The following is a 21765-nucleotide window of genomic DNA, read 5'->3' as shown; positions in this document are numbered from 1 at the left end:
AGCTCGGCGTGTCAGCATTTTGAAAAACCCTAACTTAACTCTGGTGCCGTGTCACATATAGAAATTTTTTGATATTTGCAACCATAGTGAAACAAAGACTTATATTTTTGATATTTAGTTTATATATTTCAATGCCATTTAACAAAGAAAAATCAACCAAAAAAATGAGTTCGCGTGTCACCTCTGACATGCGTGTCATAGGTTCGCCATCACTGACCTAGAGGATATTGTGGGGAGTGAAATCAATCAGAGAAAGACAAATATTATATCATTTCACTTTTGTATGTAACCTAAAATAAGCTAAACAAATGAACAAACAAAACAGACTCATAGATTCAGAAACATAACTTAGTTACCAGAGGATTGGGCAGTGAAGGGGGTAAAAAGGTGAAGGGGATTAAGAGGTACAAACTTATAGTTCTACGTGTCCTCTTGAGTGTTCATGAGGTTCCTTAAACATAACCTATCTAAGTTTAAAACTTGATTTAAATTATCTTACTTTTTCTTCATTTCAGGATGTATTGATTTCTTCTTCATTTTTGCTGGATATAGGATTCTTAGCTCACAGCTTTTTCTTTCATCACATAAAAACTATGTGCCACTTCCTTAAGTCCACTACCATTCTAATTTCTTTTCCCCATATATACAATGTATTGATTTTTTTCTGTCTGCTTTTAACATTTTGCATTTGTTTTTAGAATTTTAATTATGATGTGTATTTTTAAAAATTGATTTTGTTTGGGGTTTGCTTACATTCTTGAATATGTGAATTTATGTCTCTTGTCAAATTTGAGAAGTTTTCAGTCATTGTTTAGTCAAGTACTTTTTCAGTCTACCTTCTTTCTCTTCTTTTATGGACTCTAATTATATAAATCTTAGATCTTTTGTTATAGCCTTACAGGTCTCTGACACTTTCTTCATTTTTCCCCCAGTCTATTTTCTTTCTATTTGTTCAGATTGAGTAATTTTTATCTTTCAGTCAACTGATCTTTTCTTGGTGCCCTCCATTCTACTGCTAGCCTATCCTTCGAGCTTTTTATTTGTTATATTTTTTAATTTTAAAACTTTCATTTGATTATTTATTTGGGTCTTCTCTTTCTTTGCTGAGGCTTTCTGTTTTTTCCTTGTTTCAAGTGTGTTCAAATATATTTGTTATTGCTTTTTTAAAGAATATTTTTATTGATTTCAGAGAGCGAGAGGGAGCGAGACATAAAACATCAATGATGAGAATCACTGATGAGCTGCCTCCCACATACCCCCTCCTGGGGTGATCCTGCAACCCAGGCATGCGCCCCTGACCCAAATTGAACCTGGCACCTCCCCTGCCCCCTCCCCCCCGCCAATTCATAGGCTGACACTCTAACACTCTATCTACCGAACCAAATCAGCTAGGGATGTTATTGCTTTTTAAAAATATATTTTTATTGATTTTAGAGAGAGAGAGAGAGAGAGAGAGAGAGAGAGAGAGAGAGAGAGAGAGAGAGAAGGGAAAGGGAAAGGGAGAAGGGAGAGAAAGATAGAAACATCAATGAGAGAGAAACACCTGTAGGCTGCCTCCTGCATGCCCCCTGATGGAGATCGAGGTCACAACTCAGGCATGTGCCCTGTCCGGAAATCCAACCGAGGACTTCTTTGGTGCATGGGTCAATGTTCAACTGAGCAACACTGACAGGCTGTTAATGCTTCTTTTTATCAGTGATTCTATAAAATGTTTGTCAGGTAATTTAATATCTCTGTCATCTTGCTGTTAATATCTATTGATTGTCTTTTTGTCATTAATTTGACATCTTTTTGTTCTTGGTATGGCGTATGATTTTCAATTTAATCCTGCTCATTTTTGCATCATGTTCTGAGACTTGGATATTATTTAAACTCCTCGTGTTAGCTAGATTTCGCTGACACTGCTCTGTCAGAGGATGGAAGAGTGCCTTCTTGTTACTTACATGTGGAGGTAGAAGTCCAATTCCCCGTTTGGCCTTCTGTTGAGAACTGAGGGGGAAGCTTCTAATATTCCTGGGTGGGAGTAAAATTTCCAACTCCCCACATGGTCTCTACTGACACTGTGGTAGAGAGGGTCTTATTACTGCTGTGTCTTCCACTGACACCATCACAGTTGGGAGCCGGCAGTGTGCTTTGTTACTACCAGATAAGGATGCGAGACCAAGCTCCCACTCATGTGTTCTCCACTGACGCCGTGGGGAGCTTTATGACTGGCCACTGGGTTAAAAGTCTTGGTTCTCTACTTGTTCTCTCGCACCACCCTACTGGAAGTGTTGAGTACATCATTTTTTGCCTCAAGAGGATGGAAACCTAATGTCCCCACTTGGCGTTTGCTGGCAGGGTTGAGGGCATGACTACTGTTTTTTTTTCTTTGGTGTTTGACTAGAATAGAGTGATTGTTGTCTAAAAACTTTTGTCTTGCAAGTCTTCATCTTTTCTGATAGTTTGGCTAGGGAGATCAGGCTTTTTCTTTTATTTATTTTCCGTTTTCTTTCTTTCTTTCCTTTTTTTATTGCATCTGTTGGTATTTTCAGGTTGCTGGTTTCTTCAGTTCCAAGTCTGTATATATGAGGCAAAAAGAAAACCTAGGAAACTCACCATTGTTTGGTTCCTCAGGTCCTGAGGTCCCTCACTGTTTTTTCTCCTCCATCTTTCAGACTTTTCTTATGTTTGTTTTATAATATAATGTGTGGTTATAGTTAGTGGGAGGGATAGGGAAAGCATATCTATTCCATCTTTCTGGAAGCAGGAATCATGTCAGTCACATTTGAGCTTAACTTTCAATGGGCTCCATATGGCTCTTCCCTGTGCAGGTACCTGGAACTGGAAAGCAGTGGCCATCGGAATGAAATCAGACTGCACTACCGCTCTGGCAGTCACCACCCTCACACGGAAGTGTTTCCATACATTTTGGCTGATGACAAGTGGCACAAGCTTTCCTTAGCCATCAGTGCCTCCCATTTGACTCTACACATCGACTGCAATAAGTAAGTGAAATGTTCTTAGTTCAGGAAATGGAAGATGCTAAGAAATGACTGCTAACTAACATCACTTATCTGATGTTTCTCCCCCCCCCCCCAGAATATATGAAAGGGTGGTGGAAAAGCCCTCCACAGACTTGCCTGTAGGCACAACGTTTTGGCTGGGACAGAGAAATAATGCACATGGATATTTTAAGGTATCCTTTGACTAAAGTCTGATCATAAAGTATAAATACAAATGCTTTCTCATGAGTTTAGAAAAATTAATTTTGCTTTTTATGGTGAGAAACAAAATAATTTTACTTGTGTAGATTTTTCTATTTATGTTTTATTTCTTCTTTTCTTTTAGCTGGCATGATATTTAGCTGATGAACACTACTTTCTCTTTTTTCCCTAATGAGTTTTATCTTTAGACATTATATAGAAGACCACAAGGCTGAAATCAGGGCAGTTAACATACCATTCTTGAAATTAGGCATTCAAAGTAATAAGAGCCTAAAATATTAGTATACAAATAAACTCTCCCCCACTGAAGTATAACTTTTGATGATACTTTCACAGGGATGTTTTTAATAAAGGATTGAAAGCTTTTTAATATTCATTATTCATGGGCTCCTTATACACCAGAAAGTGAGAAAGGAATATATATATTTAAGTGCACAAATCTACCAAAAGTAGAAAGCAACCATAATTTATATCTTTTTTTAGTGTCTACTAAGGCACACACTCTGTAGAATCTCACATTATAGAGGATCTAAAAGACATACCGTTTAATTATCTGTCTTTAAAGGATGAAGAAATGAAGTCCAGAATATTTCTTGACTGTAAGCCCATAAGTATAATCATTTCCCCGCAGTGACTATGATATAGAAGTGACCTGGCAAATGGCTGTTAAATAAAAGAATGACAGGGGTGTGTGTCCAACTCATGAATTTTTAGGTAGACTAGGCACCAATAACTTTACAAATGTATTTTAAGCAAGGTTTGTAATCCTAGAGAGGTGTTTTTAAAAGTTAAACATTGTCTGTTACCTGGGAACCAGGTGCTTTGAATATGTTATTTCATCTCTCCTAGGCATGCTGGCTTTGATGCATAGTCTTTTTGTCCTCTTTTACATATGCATAAGCCTGCTCATAGAGCTTATATAGCTTCTCCGAGTTAGTCATGGGGAATTGGTACCATTTTTGCAAATCCTGAAAATTCAATGCTGTTTTCCTCTGTAAGGGATTGCAAATGTGTGCTGTTAGTGCCAAGTCTCTTCTCTATTTAATCATAACAGTCTTTCCCGTGGAGCCCAGATGTGGTCTCAGAATCCTTCTCAGACATTGATTATGTGACTACTCTAGGGATCCTGCTTTTTATTGCAGATTCTGAATGGTGCCTACTAGAATAGTGCAGTGCGCATGCACACAATAACTTTGTTCTTATGTTGCCTCCTCCAAGTGATAGGAGTTTGTATGTAAATTGCCTCCTTAATCTAAATCCAGACAGACAACAGATCCATCCATTGCCACAGTACACTAAAATATTTATCATTCACATTGGAATTCTTTTTGTACCACACTATTAATCAGATTAAACATGTAGGAGCTATTTGGTAAATTTGTGTTCAAAATTGTCTTGAAAATATGTTGGTACTACCATTCCTGTCATTAGACATTCTGTTTGCATTTTTCAAAGAGATAAGGTGAAATATTAATAAGAGAAAATGTATAAAATTGGTGCAGGAAGAGAGGAGGGTGGTGGGTGAGAGGGACAGCTGGAGTGTGTCTGATGAGGTCATTCCTGACTTACCATTTGACCTTTGCTTTAAGAGTTCAAAAGCTGGAAGCTAAATACCTTAATGACTAAGGACGCATGTAAATTTTGCCTATAAACATGTAATAGGGCCTTCCCTCTGTGTAAAATGTGTTATTTTCAGCTGGCATTTAAAAAAAATTCATGCTAAACTTTCTGTACTCTGAAGGACTCGTCACTGAGTCTTGCATAGCTGTTTAATTTACCTATTGTCCTTTTTGAGTTGAGAAAAGTTTCAAAAGATTGCACTGAAAAATGAGAAATGCTCAAATGATCATTGCTTTCATAACTAGTTTTCTATTCTTTTCTTTTGATGATTGCAGTTTAAAATTAGTATCAGCTTCACTGTTGATGATACCAGAAATGAGTTTTAGGTTGATTTTTAAAGGTCATTTTCAAGCCTTACTTCAGTGGCTTACTACAGATAACTTCTCAAAACATTGCCTCTTAATCATATCTTGACATTTGATCTTAGAGGTTTTAAAAATGTTACCAATAAGAGAATCTGTGGGTAATCATCTATTTTTCCTTATGTATTTCTTTCCCTTTGGTTTGAAGTCAAAACAATATATTAAAAAAGATTTTACTCGGGGATTTTGATGATTCTGTCCTGTGATGTTTTCCTTCACGAATTTGACTGTTGAACATAATTTGAATAGATGAAAGTAATGTTTTCTTATTTAATTTTTCACACACAGGGAATAATGCAAGATGTGCAATTACTTGTCATGCCCCAAGGATTCATTGTTCAGTGCCCAGATCTTAATCGCAGTAAGTCCATTAGTTTTTGCACTGTGTGATTAAGAGTGTGCTTCTTGCTTAATTTTGTCCAGGTTGTCAGTGTGAAATTGGAGTTCCCATATATGAGTTGTCAGCATAGGCTTAATCAGATTGAACCCCTTATAAATACAACTTGACCAATTTAGTGTTTGCAATTTCAGCTTGTCCAACTTGCAATGACTTCCATGGACTTGTGCAGAAAATCATGGAGCTGCAGGACATTTTGGCCAAAACATCAGCCAAGGTAAAAAGCTACTTAGAAAATCAGTATGGGTGAGCTCAAAAACCCTTGAGGTTCCTTATAGGATTTTTTTTTTAAAGCACAGGTGTCTACCTTTGAGATTTTTCTTATGCTATATTCTTTGCTGGGGTTAAATCTAAATCAAAATCCCTGTCTAAGGAAAGGGCTTATAAATATTCAGCGCTGGCCATCTGTATAACAAATGATTCAGTAAGTCAGGATTGAGGCAAATTACCTATTTTTACACTGTTTATTACAACAGGATTTAGTGTTCATTTTATTGAGTTTTCCTTTCAAAGGAAGGAGATGGGAGGATATTGCAAAGAATGTGGACACTGGGGTTATGTCAAGGAAATGGTCCCACCAATGGTTTCTACACTGTGCTGCAGCTGTAGCATAATTCACTCAAGTTTGCCTACAATTTCATCAGGCTCTTGTCCTTTTGCATAGTACTTACTAATGATTGAAAATTATATTGTATATGGATGATTTGTGTCAGGCACAATATAAGTTCTAAAACTTATGATCTCACTTGAGTTGACATGTTTATGAAATTAAACTTTTTTAAAAGTGGAAAGTGCTTCTCTGTATTGTGGCTGATGCTATTTTGACTTAGCCTTCATTTATATCTGTTAAATTATGCTACTTTTTCAAAGGCAAGAGGAAATTTACAAAAATAAGAGGGGGAAAATCCTTTGCTTTAAATCAAAGACATAAATATATTTATAACAGATAGTTGATGGGCATAGCATAGCCATCATTACTGCTGTATACTAAAAAAAAAAATCAGATACCTGCTAGACTATTTTGCATTTCTTCCTTGCTGGAGTGGTGAACAATCCAAACCCCTTCCTTTGTGTCACAGTTGTCTCGGGCTGAGCAGCGAATGAATAGGTTGGATCAGTGCTATTGTGAAAGGACTTGTACCATGAAGGGAACCACCTACCGAGAATTCGAGTCCTGGACAGACGGCTGTAAGAACTGCACATGCTTGGTATGGCTTTCAACTCTTTTTCAGACGAAGGAAACTCGGATGCCCCCACTCTTTAAAAATGAATTAAAATAATCATGAAAATTTTAAGAGCTTTTTCCTTAAGAAAGGCACCACACTGAAGTGCCAGCAAACCCAGTCAAATCTGAAGAACTGTGTACTGCATTATTAAAGATACTTCCTAGCCTATAAAGGTTACAATGGTTGTGGAATGCTATAAAATTTAAATTTATTGGTACACTTAGCAATTTAAATTGGTTTAGTAAGGTGAGTCTCAAAGGATTCTATCCTGTGATCCTTAACATTTCCAGGAATTTCCCCCTCATGTGTTTATTAATGCATTTTAATAAAACTGAATGCAGCATGAGATATTGTGACCAGATTGGTCCATATAAACAAAGGGTGGGGTTTAATTAAGATAACCTTTAAAAGTTTGCTGATACAGTGGAATACAAATTATAGAGCTTAAGTATATGATTTCTCCAATTGCTCACTAATAAAGTAGAATATGTAGTACATTATTATTTCAAAAATACGTGTTTAAGTTCAGAGAAAAGGTCGCAACTAGTTTGGTTTTGAACTTTCAAATTCCACATGAATTCATCTGTTGAAACTGGTTAAGTGGAAAGCAATCAAAGGTCTACCTGAATTAGTCTTGTAAAAAAATTTCCCACCAAGTTCACCAAGTTTATTCAAAAGCGGGATATCATGCACGTAAAAAAGTCAAAGTAGCTCACCCGTGTGTGTGTGTACATTATGTGACTTCTATTCAGGGACATACTATGCTCCTACTAAAGTTATAGCACTTTGTGAATACAGGAAAGCCTTCCCAACTTGTTAATTGGGGTCAAAAATCAAGCTGAATAAAACACGGATGTGGTATAGTGAGGTCAATAAAACGACTAGAAAAACAGCTAGCAACCTGGGAGTCCTGGATCACCTCCAGGAATCAAATTCCTTGCCCTTCTGATTGTAGTTTGGCACCTCTTGTGGTGATCGTGGGCACCACCTCATGTGATAGTCTGTGCCGTCTTAAATACCCATGGGAGGATTCTGAGTCCTGAGACTAGTCTTCAGGATGGCACAAGTTACTCTCCTGGTTTGCTGATGTGCATTTGTGAGTAATCTGGGGAGACATGAGTGTCCGAGGCTTACCCTTAGCCTGCTATTTCCTGGTCAGTGTGTGCCTTTCCCTCCACCCATGTCCTCATCCACCTGGCTATACAAGGTGAGAGCTCTGGCTCAGTTATGATCAGTTGTTGGACAGAAGATGGGAGCCAATCACCAAGTGTGTTATGACCCAATTTATACTACTGTGGGCCTGTTACGGGTGTTACTGTATACTAACCAAAGGGAATAGTGGTATTTATGAAATGTTATGGGAAGAGTTTGAAATTTAAGAAACAGATTTAAAAATAATTGAAGACTACCAAATTGCAATCTGCAAATTCCCTCACTATTGTTTTCTTCTCAGAATGGAACCATCCAGTGTGAAACTCTGACCTGCCCGAACCCCGACTGCCCACTGAAGTCGGCTCTTGCATACGTGGATGGCAAGTGCTGCAAAGAATGCAAATGTGAGCATAACTTTTATGATGAATACTTTCTCTGGCAAAAATAAAGCACTGTATTTATAAATATCCACCCATCATTGGTTTAATCTTGCCAAGCTAAATAACTTCTAGAAATGATGGAAAATAGAAAGCGTATCTTCTCTCTTTTGCTTGATCAGTTCTTTCCCATTTAAAAGGCTCTTTTCTATTTTACCAGAAAAATGTTTTCTTGGAGGAATCTATCTGCATAATGGCAATAATAAAAAGGTGTAAGAAACTGAGTGGAAGGTATTTCTTTCATCACACTACTTGATATAAATACCTTCCAAGTAGGTCAAGAATGGTCTACTTTTAGGCATGATAACCAAGAAAATCCATGATGCAAGTGGCATTCAACAACAGATGATACACCAGTTTCATTAGCCCAAACTACAGAAAGAAACATTATTATAGGATCATCCAGCATGGACAAGGCCATGGCCTTTTATTCATAAAAATAGGCTCACACCCCTGGGTAAGAAAACTGTCCTGCTGTTTAGCAGCCATGCAGTTCACTTTCTAATGTCAGAAAATGCTCTTTGAATTCATTTCTATCCAGAAATTGGGTCTATATCACCCATTCAAAAACAGAAAGCATTGAACCTGTGTTACTTGTACTTTAAAAGATTGCCCTTAAATCCTTGTTTAAAGGCACATTGAAAATTTAGCAGTTATTATTCAAAGGAATAGTAACATATGTGAAAAGTAAGTTGTTATAAAGTGTGTTTGTAGAATATATAGGGTTATGTAAGTGCAGTATAAATATATACACACACACACACACACACACCACACACACACACACACACACACCACACACACACACACACACACAAAGACAGAGATTAATGGGCGGGGAGGGGAAAGGAGAGGGAATGAATGTTTTGCTAAGGTTACTAGGTTTACGCTGCCCCACTGCCTTTACCATTGCCATACCTTAGTCATGCCTACGTAGTATGCAATGTGCTACTGCTGGTGACAGCGATAACTGTCAGTGGAAAATCAGAAGATATTTTTGTAGTTCATTGATTTAATTTTCTCGGGAGCTCATTTCTATTTAATTTGATTAGCCTTTACATTGAAGCCAATCCATTTCATGAAAGTGTATTAGCCTAGTCAAGTAGATTGGGCTGAACCAGGAAGAATTCAATGCAATTGTTCTTATACATGTCACTAGCTAATTTCCTTGGTGAGGAGTCATTTTTTTCTTGCACATGTCTTAATAACTAAAACTTGTGGCAATATTCTGTAATTTCCTTTGTAGAGAGTTGGAGGTGGGAGGAGGAAGAGCCCTCTATAAGGCTTTCTATTTATAACATTCATGACAGTAGCAGGAGTTATACTTTTTTGCTTTAACTTCTTTTATTCTTTTTTCCACCAATACTTCTAAATGGTTCCCTGTGAATATGATATATTTACTTTAAGTGATACCGATTTTATTAGAGACAGGCTGATTGAAATAATGGATCATCGTGATAGATGCATTAGTCAGAAGTACTGCATTTCAATTCTGATTTTACCATTTGTCTCTGTTACCAACAGTAAGCTGCCTACTAAATCAGACTATACTTGACATCATCCCAACAACATGCAGTTAGACTCACTGAAATGGTAAAATATTTTGAGATTCATTAATGCAAAGTGATTCTGGCAGACTTTGGTGTTAATAATTGAAAATCGCCTGTGTTTGCCTCGTATGTAAAATAGTGAGAGCTGCACGTAAGTAATCAGCGAGGAGACCACAGCATCACTGAGGAAATGCCAAAGTAACTCATTTGAGTCTTTCACTTTATGTGATTAAAAATAGTAAGGACAATGCGACTTTGCCTTTCTGGTCGTGTTCAGTGACATGAGTATCGTGGAATATAGAGGATTTGTGCCTATGTCTATTTGTATTTTAAGAATTTGAACTTCCAGTTCTGAATTCAGCATTTTACAAGAGCTAGCAAGACATTTTCATAGAATTTTTTTACCTGAGGGAAATAAGCATTTAGTTTATATAGTAAATATTCTTAGAGATTTTGAGGACTGTGTCACCACATGCACAATCTTAACTCAGTCACTAAAAATACTTCGAGAAATGTGCTTCTTAAAAGTTTTGCAAAAACTTATCTTTTAAAAGATAAATGACACTTAACATAAATTAAGTAGTCATTAACTGACTTGTTTACCTTGTTCAGATTTTCATATATTCCAAAAGTGAAAGAAGCCAATAGTTATACATGTGTGTATCTCGCTATTTGTTACATATGAGAAGGAAACAGTCTCATTTTCTTATGTTAATTTTTCCAGTTTTATCACTGTTATGATTTATGAGAACCCAATTTCAATTGAATAGAAGTTAAGTTCCATGAGTTTTACTTCTTAAAACAAGAGCATAAGCCCTTGCACTCATCCTATCATTGAAACTCCCTTGCTCAATAGCCTTTTTAGTGACATCAAATGAACAAAATACACTCTCTAGTGAGAACTGTTTAAAAATATTAACCACTCACTGTTTCTAAAGGCCTTGGACAATGAAACGCATACCCTAACTGCTGAACATTCCTCTGTCAGGATGGAAATGAACAAGGCAAATGCATGTGGCCAGCCACTTTTTGGTGTTCTTTCTTTAATGTTTGCAGTCTTGCTTCATCAGACTTGTTTGTGCAACTCTGAGCAGCCCTATTTTGCAGTCTGCTTTGTATTTTCCCTCTATAACTTCAGCTCCAGCCCTTTATCCAAATATAGATACTGATGAATAGTAAGATGGTTGTTCTTCTGGGAAAGGAGTCAGAGAGAACCAAGCTGTCGCTTTTCTTTATTTAATCTACATAAGCAAAGTGTTGGGAGGAGGGCCTTATCCTTTCCTGCCCCTACCATGGAGCTAATGTGGTGGAGTTAAACAGAGACAGGATACAATCCAAAGGCAGAATGTCAAGGCTGAGTCACCAGCTATCATGAAGTCATATCATTCCCCTAGATTAGAAGGCACATACTTTGTTCCTCATTTGATCTTTGCAACAACTCTATAAGGGAGGCATTGCCTCTGCCTTCTAATAAGAGGAGTTACGTGACTAGTCCAAGAGTACACAGTGCGTTAGAAGTCCCAGAGAAGTTCCGTATGAACGTGCTGTGCTTTGAAAACCTGCTTCCTTCTTTAAAACCATCTTGATACAATTAATGCAAGTGATCTACCTTTGTCAATCAGTAACCAAGTTTACCATACAAAGCCATCGGGAGTCCTGGCTAAGTCTAGGTTGAACTGCAGAGTAAGCACCGTTTGCTCTTGTCTCTCAATCTTTCCCCCTTTCAGCCAATATCACCACATCTTTTTATCCCAGTCATAGCCTCTCAACTAACCAAAAGCAAGACTGACTGATACAAATTAAAGATAGTTCTAGAAAATTTAAAGTGTAAATATGTGGCTGAGGTTAACTCTGCATTGGAGGAGGTCAGACTAGTTAAAGTGCATAAAATCTCAGCCCAGGTTAAAAAATGACAATAAAGAATTAACAAAAAATAATTGACTGAAGTTTTAGGAAATGGGAAGTTACGGAAAATCACTAATATTAGAAAAAAGTATTTAGTGCATTCATTTATGTTCCTTTCCATGGACTGTAGATTCCAGTTTGAACACAGAGCTCTGTTTCACAGAAAAGGTGGTTTATCAAATAGGGAATCTGAAGCAAATCTGAACTAATGCTATGTCTTTTATAGAAGAGACTATAATTGTTGTTTTTTTGTTTTATTTTAAAAATAACAACAACAAGGAAGACAAATTTTATTTCTATTTCTAGAGAGGCATCAAGTACAGGAAATGTGAAGATGACTATCCAAATAGGCTGGAGCTTGCCTAGTAGCAATAGTTATTTTAATTGCTATATTCTCCAAGGCCAGATTTATATGAACAAATTAAAACCATTAGTCTCCTGATCGAACAAAATAAGAGTTTTAAGACATAATGTAGATCTCATTTTATATTCTATGTTCTGATTAGATATGGGATTGTTTTACATTTAATTTTAAAGGCTCTGTCAGCTTTGATAAAATGGAGTAACTATGGTATCTTCGTATATTGATTAGTTAAGTAAGTGGGCTATAGAGTTAGATTTTTCTTGGTTTGAATTCTGGCTTTACGACTTATTAGCTGTGTAACTTTGGTAAATTTGCTTAACCTCTCAGAGTTTCAGATTTCTCATCTGTACAATGGAGAGATCAATTATATCTATTTTATAGGGTTGGTGTGGCTTGGTTCTGAGGACTGAGTGGGTAACACATGCAAAGTTCTTAGAAAAATGTTCCCTACTGTTGTTTTTATTAAAATAACCATTCATGTTTTTATTGATGAAAATATAAAGTAGTGAAGCTGTCACATTAGGTCATAGATCTTAAAGCTATACAAGACCTCACAGATCTTGAAAACAGCCGTTTGCTTTGGGGAGAAAGGTTTCATTATCTCAATTACATGGGATAAATGTGTCCAGGGAGGTTAAATGACTTTTCTAAGATCAAACAATTAGCAGCCAATGCAAGATAAATGCCCCCTCCCCCTCCAAATTATGTTCTGATGTATGGTACCACTCTCCTCAAGGCCATTACCTTTCTCAATATGTTGGATAGGTCATGACCAAGGTTGACCCTAAGAACCAATTTATCATGCATTATCCATTCTTTTGTGTCTGGCTTCTTTCATTTAAAATCCTGTTTGTGAGATTCATCCTTGCATGTTGATGTCAAACATTCATGCTTATTGTTGAAAGGCAGTTGAGCACTTTCCAATTTGGGGCTATATACATAATTCTGTAAATATTCTTCCCGTGGTTTTTGGTATTATGCATGCCTGATGGTATATAACTTAGAATTGTTTGGTCACAGGGTCAAACTGTTTTATTCTATGCAAATCTGTTTTTCCCTTTGGCAAAATTGTTTTGCCACAGTTTTCTAAAGTGGTTATACCAGTTTACCCTCCCACTAACAATGTGTGAACATTCCAGTTGCTCCACACCCTCACCCACACTTAGCAATTTTGGTCTTTTTAATTTTAGGCATTATGATAAGTGTTGTTGGTACATGATACTGTGTTAGAGTTTAAATTTGCATTTTCTTAATGACTAACGAAGATGAGCACTTTTTTCATATATTTATGGGTCACTTTCATTAATTTAAACTAATAGAAAATGAGTAGATTTTTTATATTTACATTTTCCAAAGAGCATTACTCTTTATTTTGGCAGATATGATATTTGGGGAGGTTCAATTCTTTTATTTTCACATTATGGAAATAATGTGGATGCTTCTAGCTCTGTCACTTAAAATGCAAACTCAGTAGGGACAGGGATTAAATGACTGCCACTCAAGTAATTTGGGAATTTTTTTTTAAAAAGGTATGACAATGTAATTAAGCTGATACAGAGACTTTTGAACATGTGAATATAGGGGTGGGGAACAAAATCAGTGGAGTATAATTCACCAGCAATCTCTTTGTTCTTAAAGTAAGGAAACCCAATTTACATAATTTATATAGGATACATTTAAAAAGAAAATAATTTTGGAGCAATGTAACCAATAAACTTAGCAGTCTCTATGGTGATGCTGGGAGCATGAGAAATATGCACTTTATGCTGGCGGTTCTCGTGCATGAACACAATTACAGATGAGCTGGCGTTACAGAGACTGGCTACATGACCAGAATGTCAGTGCAGACTGAGGGGATCTATGCAATAATGAAAAAGGTAGAAATAGCTATCAAAAGGAAGATGTGTGGTTTTACATATTCGATGCAATATTTTTAGAAAGTTTCCTGAAAGTCTACAGTTTTAAAAAATATTGTGATAGCAAACAATTAAATGAGCTGAGGGCTAATGATGCAACTGTAAATCACATGTATGTCTTGGTCTAGATTCAATCTTTTTTCACCAAAGTAACCCTAACTTAGTATTTAAAATAATATTGTGTAAATAATAGAATTAAGACACTTTTTTGTTATTATAAGTCTGTGTGAAAAAAAATGGCCAAGAAAATAGTCTTCTTGTGCATTGCATAGTTAAGATAATTAGCTTATGATAGGGAATATTTGCACTAAAGACAAATAGCAGAGTTTTAGAAAAGATTTCATCAGAGTAATTATCTAGGCTTCCTAAACACTGTCATTAATTTTGTGATATTTTAAAATAAATTCTTTAAGAAAGCATTTGGTATACTGCTATCTTTTATACATCATAAAGACTGGTAAATGTCAAACCAGTGGGAAAATACTGAACAGGCAATATATTAATAAGCAAGAATAATGAACAATATAGCCTTCAGATTAATGACTATATGAGACACCACATGATATATTTTAATGATCATTCAAAAAATGTAAATCTGTTAATACTCAGCTAGTTGCAGAGCTTGGATGCAGGAAGAGGCAGGGTAGAACCAAAGAATGATGACAATGTCACAGTGATTTAGCCATTGTGTCCTGTACTCCACAGTCCTGAGTGGTGTAAGTTGCTTGATGTCATTTTTCTTTCTAATCCTTGTGCAGCATTTTTAGCCTTTTCACTAAACACAGTGCATGTTTACAGTAAATATCCAAGCTATCCAAAAAGACATAGAAGGAAATGTAGGAATCTCTCTTTTTCTCCCTTCCCCCCAACTCTATTCCTTCCACTCCAGATGATTTTTAATGTGTCCACTCACATATACATGTGTAGACTTTTATATATGGTACATGATATCATACATTTTCCTGGACTTTTATCTGGGAGGTGTTTCCCGTATTGATTAACTGTTAAAAATAGCTGCATATTATTCTAATGAATAATTTATTATATTGCTATCTCTCCCCTCTCAAAGAATATTTTGGTTGTTTCCAATTTGTTGTTATCTTTCTTATGAAAAACAATATTTCAGGATGTCATTAATGCATAATCTTGGTGCACTTTTATGTGGTTTTATCTATAGAGTAAATTGCTAATAGCAGAATTACCAAGTCAGTGCTTTCCAAATTGCTCTACAAAAAGCTGGTCCTGGGCAGTATTCCAAATAGGGAGCAGTGCTGGGGAAACCCAGAAACACCACTTTCTCTTTCTTTCACTAGTTCTTTAAAAAGGGCAGAGTGATACTAATTCATGGGAGATCCTCTAATGAGAGATCATGTATGGAAGCCTGAACTTTCTTGTGTTACCACAAACAGTGCTATCTAGTGAGCTCATATGAAATGACTGCTACACTCAATTGCTGTTTTACATCTTCAGTGAATTCCGTAGATGGCTTCAGAACATATTGAATCTGTGTGCTTTTCTGAGATAACAGTGGTTTTCCAGGAGACGTAACAGTGGGTGCTGCCCTCTGATTCTGAGGCGTCAGTAGGCTGTGCCTATCTAACCACGTTCTATTCTAAAACAATAGAGCCCACCGCCTCCAGTTTTTCACTCCGAATTGTAATTTTTCTTTATTATGAAGAGCGATCATGGAATTAACGTATTTTATTATTTTTCATGCCCCATTACATGTTCTCAGAAGAGTTTCTGTGCCCATTAAATGACGTTGCTTTTCACAAGAACGCTTTATGCAAGGCTGTCCCCACAATCATCATGAACCTGTCTAGCATGGTTCTAGGAGGCGCTGTAAGTGATCAGGGCCGGCCCTCCGTAGTAGTGTACGGCTTGGAAACAAGTGACAGACTTTGCGACTCATAGCAAAGCAAAGAGCAATCAGCCAGATATCATTCATATGAGACTCATTGTAAGGGAGATGAAACACACTCATCTCATGCAGAAAATGCAATTTCTTATCTTCAGCATGGTTAGGTAGTTGTTTTAAAAATGAGCTTATTTTCTTCTCAATAGATATCATACAAAGTCGCATTTGAAATCAGAATAGGGAAATATAAGATACATGCAATTTAAAGCATCTTACAAGTTGATTTTGGCAATTATGGGAAAGTAGTAACTCAGGAATACCAACTGCATAATAAAGGTAAATGGGTGTCTTAGTGCCCATTGGAGAGAGAATAAAGCCACAATGCCTGCCATCTCTGACAAAAGTACAAAACAGCAACTCAGCCACACTGGACTTCCCACTGGATGCCTTCAATGCTGTATGTGGTCTGGTTCTCTGGTATATATTTACAGATTGTACAAAATTAGCATAGATTGAACATTAAGTGAAGAAAACACAATGATGTAGGAGTTCAGTGTGAGGAAGGATCAGAAAGGGATTCTTTTTTTGGGGGGGGGTTGTAATGGTTGTAACAGAGTACAATTCAGGCACAGGTACAATGCAGAAGCGGTCCCCAAATTGAGAACTATTTAACTATAAAAATGACATATGAAATTGCTTTTAAAAATTGTCTCTGGAGTTGGTGGTAGTAAGAATGGAGCTCCATCAGGAACTTGAAGCTTTTAAGGAGTTGTCTCACATATTTTTGGGTGACAAATTCTGTTCACTTACAGCTCTCCTAGTTTACAAAGCTGTACAGCATGTTACTGTACTATACTGAATATGGTAGGCAATTGCAATACAATGGAAAGTGGTAATATGTTCATTATGACTGCTATGACATCACTGGGCAATAGGAATTTTCAACTCCGTTATAATCTTACTAGAGGCCTTATGCACAAAATTTGTGCACTTGGGGGTGTCCTCAGCCCGGCCTGTGCACTCTTACAGTACAGGAGCCCTTGGGGGATGACCGCCTGCTGGCTTAGGCCCACAATGGATTATATTTCCAAAATAAAGAGGTAGTTGAGATGCTGGATAAGCAAAGAAAGATGAAGGGAGGAAAGCAAGAGGGAGAGATGGAGGGAGGCAAGAAAGGAATAAAGAAGGGAGGGAAGAAGAGATAGAAAAAGAAAGACAGAATTCACATTGTCCTTACTGCTTAGTCTGCTTGGCTGGTGTGGGGTTCTATGGTAAGACTATACATAAAAGAATGCTGAGTAACTTTCAAAGCATTATAAAAATACTAGAGGCCCTGTGCACGACATTCATGCACTGGGGGGTCCCTCAGCCTGGCCTGTGCTCTCTCACAGTCCGGACCCCCTAGGGTGATGTCCGCCTGCCGGCTTAGGCCCACTCCCTGCGAGGGGTTGTTAGCACTGCCACAGAGGCAAGAGAGGCTACTGCCACCGCCGCTGTGCTTGCAGCTATGAGCCCAGCTTCCGGCTGAGCGGCGCTCCCCCTGTGGGAGTGCACTGACCACAAGGGGGCAGCTCCTGCGTTGAGCATCTGCCCCCGGGTGCTCAGTGTGTGTAATAGTGACTGGTCGTTCTGCCGTTTGGTTGATTTGCATATTTGGGTTCTATTATATAGGATGAGAGGCCCGGTGCACAAAAATTTGTGCACTCATGGGGTGGGGGGAGGTCTCTCAGCCTGGCCTGTGCCCTCTCACAGTCTGGGACCCCTCGGGGGATTACCATCTGCTGGCTGAGGCCTGCTCCCCAGGGGACTGGGCCTAAGCTGGCAATCAGACATTCCTCTGGCAGCCCGGCAGCCCTTGAGGGATGTCCAATTGCCAGACGGGAGCAGACCTAAGTTGCAGTCGGACATCCTTAGCACTGCTGAGGAGGCAGGAGAGGCTCCTACCACCACCGCTGTACTGGCAGCAATCAGCCTAGCTTGTGGCTGAGCAGAGCTCCTCCATGTGGGAGCTCACAGACCATCAGAGGGCAACTCCTGCATTGAGCGTCTGCCCCCTGGTGGTCAGTGTGTGTCATAGTGACCAGTCATTCCCAGTCTTTCTGCTGTTAGGGTCAGTTTTCATATTACCCTTTTACTATATAGAATAGAGGCCTGGTGCATGCCTGGGGGCCGGCTGGTTTGCCCTGAAGGGTGTCCCGGATCAGGGTTGGGGTCCCGCTGGGGTGCCTGGCCAGCTTGGATGAGGGGCTGACGGCTGTTTTCAGGCTGCCTGCATCCCCTTCAGGGTGCGGGTCCCCACTGGGGAGCCTGGCCAGTCTGGATGAGGGGCTGAGGGCTTTTTTCAGGCAGGTCAAGCCTGCAACTGAAGCTGCCAGTCTCTCCTTTTTTCTTTTTCTTTTTTTTATTCTGGGATTTATTTACCTTCTGTAATTGAAACTTTGTTGCAGCTCCATATCTGAGGCCAGCTGGCTGAAAGCAGGTATCTGGGGTTTGTTTAGCTTCTATAATTGCAACATTGTTGCATCCGGAGCTGGGCTGCGGCAGACAGGGAACCTTGGCTTCTTCCATCGCCGGGGCAACCAAGCCTCATGTTCGCTTCAGCTGCGTGGCCGCCAGCCGCCATCTTGTTAGGCAGTTAATTTGCATATCACCCTGATTAGCCAACGGGAAGTGTAGCGGTGATATGGTTAATTACCATGTTTGTCTATTATTAGATAGGATGGTACCACCATCCTATATCCTGTGTTTGAAAAAGGTGTTTTTAAAAAAGAAACCTCACAGGTGATCTGATCATAAAGTTCTAACTGGGTAGGTCATGATGGGTAGTTATACCCCAGGCTTATAATTTCTTTTAAAAAATATATATTTATTGATTTTGGATAGGAAGGGGGGGGGAGAGAGAGAGAGAGAGAGAGAGAGAGAGAGAGAGAGAGAGAGACATTAATGATGAGGGAGACTGATCAACCAGCTCTTTCCTGCATGCCCCACACTGGGGATTGAACCTGCAACCTTGGCATATGCTCTAACCACCAGGAATCGAACTGTGACCTCCTGGTTCATAGGTTGATGCTCAACCACTGAACCACACTGGATAAACCTTTAGTAAAAGGTTTATCTTTGCCTTAAGCAAGCCCTGTCCATTGTTTCTTTGTATCTAAGTTAATACATATTTGAAATAAGCCATCCTCAAGAGAGCAAATAATCTTCTAATTATTGTCTAATCAAATCCCTGCCTTGTTTTCTCCCATCTTCATGTAATCTTTCTTACTTAATTTCAAGTGCATAAAAGAAGCTGCAAACTGCCATTGGAAGCATTTTTCTTAGTCTGTTGAGATCTTGTTTCCCTCTGTTTGGCTTAACTAAATTTTTATAAAAATTCTCACTCTAAAATAAAAGTCCCACAAACACTTGTTCTGTATGTATATGCCTGATAACATACAGGGATGTTATTTATGCTTTTAACTGTTGGCAAGTGAACCCAATGACCCATGACACATACTTTGGTAATTTTGCTGAGATCTGCATTTTTGTCCAACAAGCTATGAGGCATCTACAGAGGCACACATCACTTAGCTCAGTGATTCTCAAATTTTAATGGGGAAGTGGATCATCTGGGCGATCTTGTTAAAATGAAAATTATGATTCAGTGGCTCTGGGTTGGGGCCTGAGAGTTTGCATTTCTAACCAGCTCATGGGTGATGCCCAAACTACGGACACAGGAACACATTTTAATTAGCAAATATTTAGCTACTGGGTGTTTTCCTGGTTGCTTATGTTCTCAATAGAGCTTTAGTTTTCTCTCTTGAGTCTCAAGTGTGCAGTAAGGTCTCAGCATGCATGTTTCAGAGTCATGTTTTTTAAAAATATATTTTATTGATTTTTTACAGAGAGGAAGGGAGAGGGATAGAAAGTTAGAAACATCAATGTGAGAAATATTGATCAGCTGCCTCCTGCACACCCACTAGTGGGGATGTACCCACAACCAAGGTACATGCCTTTGACCAGAATCGAACCTGGGACCTTTCAGTCTGTAGGCCGGCGCTCCATCCACTGAGCCAAACCAGCTAGGCCATCAGGGTTATGTTTTAAGCTGACATTTATTAAGTATTTTCAGAGTACTTTTCACACGAACCCTCTAGCTTATTATAATGCCTTCCAATTTACAGATGAGGAAAGGGAAGCTTCGGGAGGTTACTTCACTTTCCTGAGATGAGCAGCCAGCAGTGGCAGCACCACAATTCGAACACACACAGTGTTTTTCAGATACTGCTTGTGTGACGTGTAATGTTTCACTAGTGGAAACAGAAAATTAGTTCAATTGAGGAAGTAAAATTTATGATGATCCAGACACAGTAATAATCGTATGCTCAAAGGACATGTAAATACGTAGGAAAGACAATTTGATAACACTCATTTCTATGCAGGGAAGGAGAGGAAAATCAAATTGCCCAGTATGTATCACTGAAATAGCATGTCTTTGTCTCTTACAGAGAACACAACTTTTCATGACTTTGTGCATTCCTCAGATATAGAGTAGAAACTGTTGATTCTGATAGTTCAGGAAAAGAAAATTTAAAAGCTCATGGTTTCTGGTGGGATTTCTATTTGATTTTGGTAAAGGTAGAACAGGGAATGCATTAAGACTTAAAAGTTCTCACTGAACATGTCTAGACTTACCTGGATTATTAACTGCAATCCTTGAAAGTCAATGGCCATCGAGAATTCTTCCTTCCTGGTTCCCAAATTATTTTTTAAAAGTTTTCTTTGCATTTTCATTTGAAGAAGTCTATTTCTAAATACTCTTGGTGGAATAATTCACATCAGTCTGATTTCCCAGGCCTTTAGTAGCTTGCTACTGTTTCATAAGATATATAGTTTTTGTTTATGCCAGGTGGCTCTACTGAGATAAATTGCGCTGTCTCGATGTTGAATTGAACTGTTCGCAACCAACTTGTAATTATTCCTGTCCCACATACTTTGAAGTCTGTTTTTTGTTTTTTTTATTGCAGATCTTGTAAGAATAAGATGATTAATAAAAGCAATCCAGTTCTAGAAAACTTTAGGACAATGCATTTTCTACAAACTTAAATTCCCTTTCCTCCTTTGTGAAAATTCTACCCTTAGAACTGTGCTCCATGCCACTTGCTTCCTGGGGTTATTTGAAAGATGGTCATCTAGGAGGGCTTAGTGAGCCTGCACAAATGTACCTCATGATGCTAAAGTCAAGTGTGTGCAGATAGCCCTAGGTAGCCTCTCAGTTTTTTTCAATCTATTCAAGCCTTTTTTGACCATTTTCAGGTCCTTGTAGTTTATTGAATAGTATTGTAGTATTTTAAGGAGACATGAAGCATGAATCCCCTTGTCCCCCTGCCCTAGTCATTAACGTTAGATTTGGGAAGCTAATTCTTTATTATACTTGGAGGAAGAGGAGAAAATGCAGCAGGCAGCACATTTTCTTGAAATTATTTTGTCATCTTTTTAAGACACAAAAAAATTGACCTTTTCTGACCGCAAATTAGGTCATCTCACTGCAAGCGGTATTAAGAACTTCTTATTTATGTTTTGCCTGTTGTCAACCTCCAGCAATTCTCAGGCCCTGAATCTCGGAAGGTCACTTTTGTTTGGTGATTGGAAAGAAGGGAGGGGGTGGGCTAGTATAGAATAAGGTGAGCATTGTAGTTGTTCACTGATTTATTTCATTTATTCATGTCCCTTCAGACCCAGTTTCCTGAATGCGGAAGGACTTAGAGCTGAGGGAGACAATCGCTAGAA

At 38.3% G+C, this 21765-nt stretch overlaps 1 protein-coding gene across 5 annotated transcripts in view; it reads left to right on the top strand.

Annotated features, from left to right (window-relative positions):
• The window catches only part of NELL2 (neural EGFL like 2), a 380423-nt gene that overhangs the window by 127006 nt on the left and 231652 nt on the right, over positions 1-21765 (top strand). For all 5 annotated transcript variants that reach the window (XM_059682635.1, XM_059682632.1, XM_059682634.1 and 2 more), the window contains 6 exons: positions 2814-2987; positions 3082-3178; positions 5477-5549; positions 5720-5802; positions 6665-6793; positions 8265-8367. In XM_059682635.1, the coding sequence (XP_059538618.1) occupies positions 2814-2987; positions 3082-3178; positions 5477-5549; positions 5720-5802; positions 6665-6793; positions 8265-8367 (659 nt within the window). The remainder of the gene's footprint in view (positions 1-2813; positions 2988-3081; positions 3179-5476; positions 5550-5719; positions 5803-6664; positions 6794-8264; positions 8368-21765) is intronic.

This window comes from Myotis daubentonii, chromosome 2 (assembly GCF_963259705.1).
Source record: "Myotis daubentonii chromosome 2, mMyoDau2.1, whole genome shotgun sequence".
Classification (NCBI taxonomy): Eukaryota; Metazoa; Chordata; class Mammalia; order Chiroptera; family Vespertilionidae; genus Myotis; species Myotis daubentonii.
Note: the sequence above shows the minus strand (reverse complement) of the source record. Positions and strands in the feature narration are given on the sequence as shown.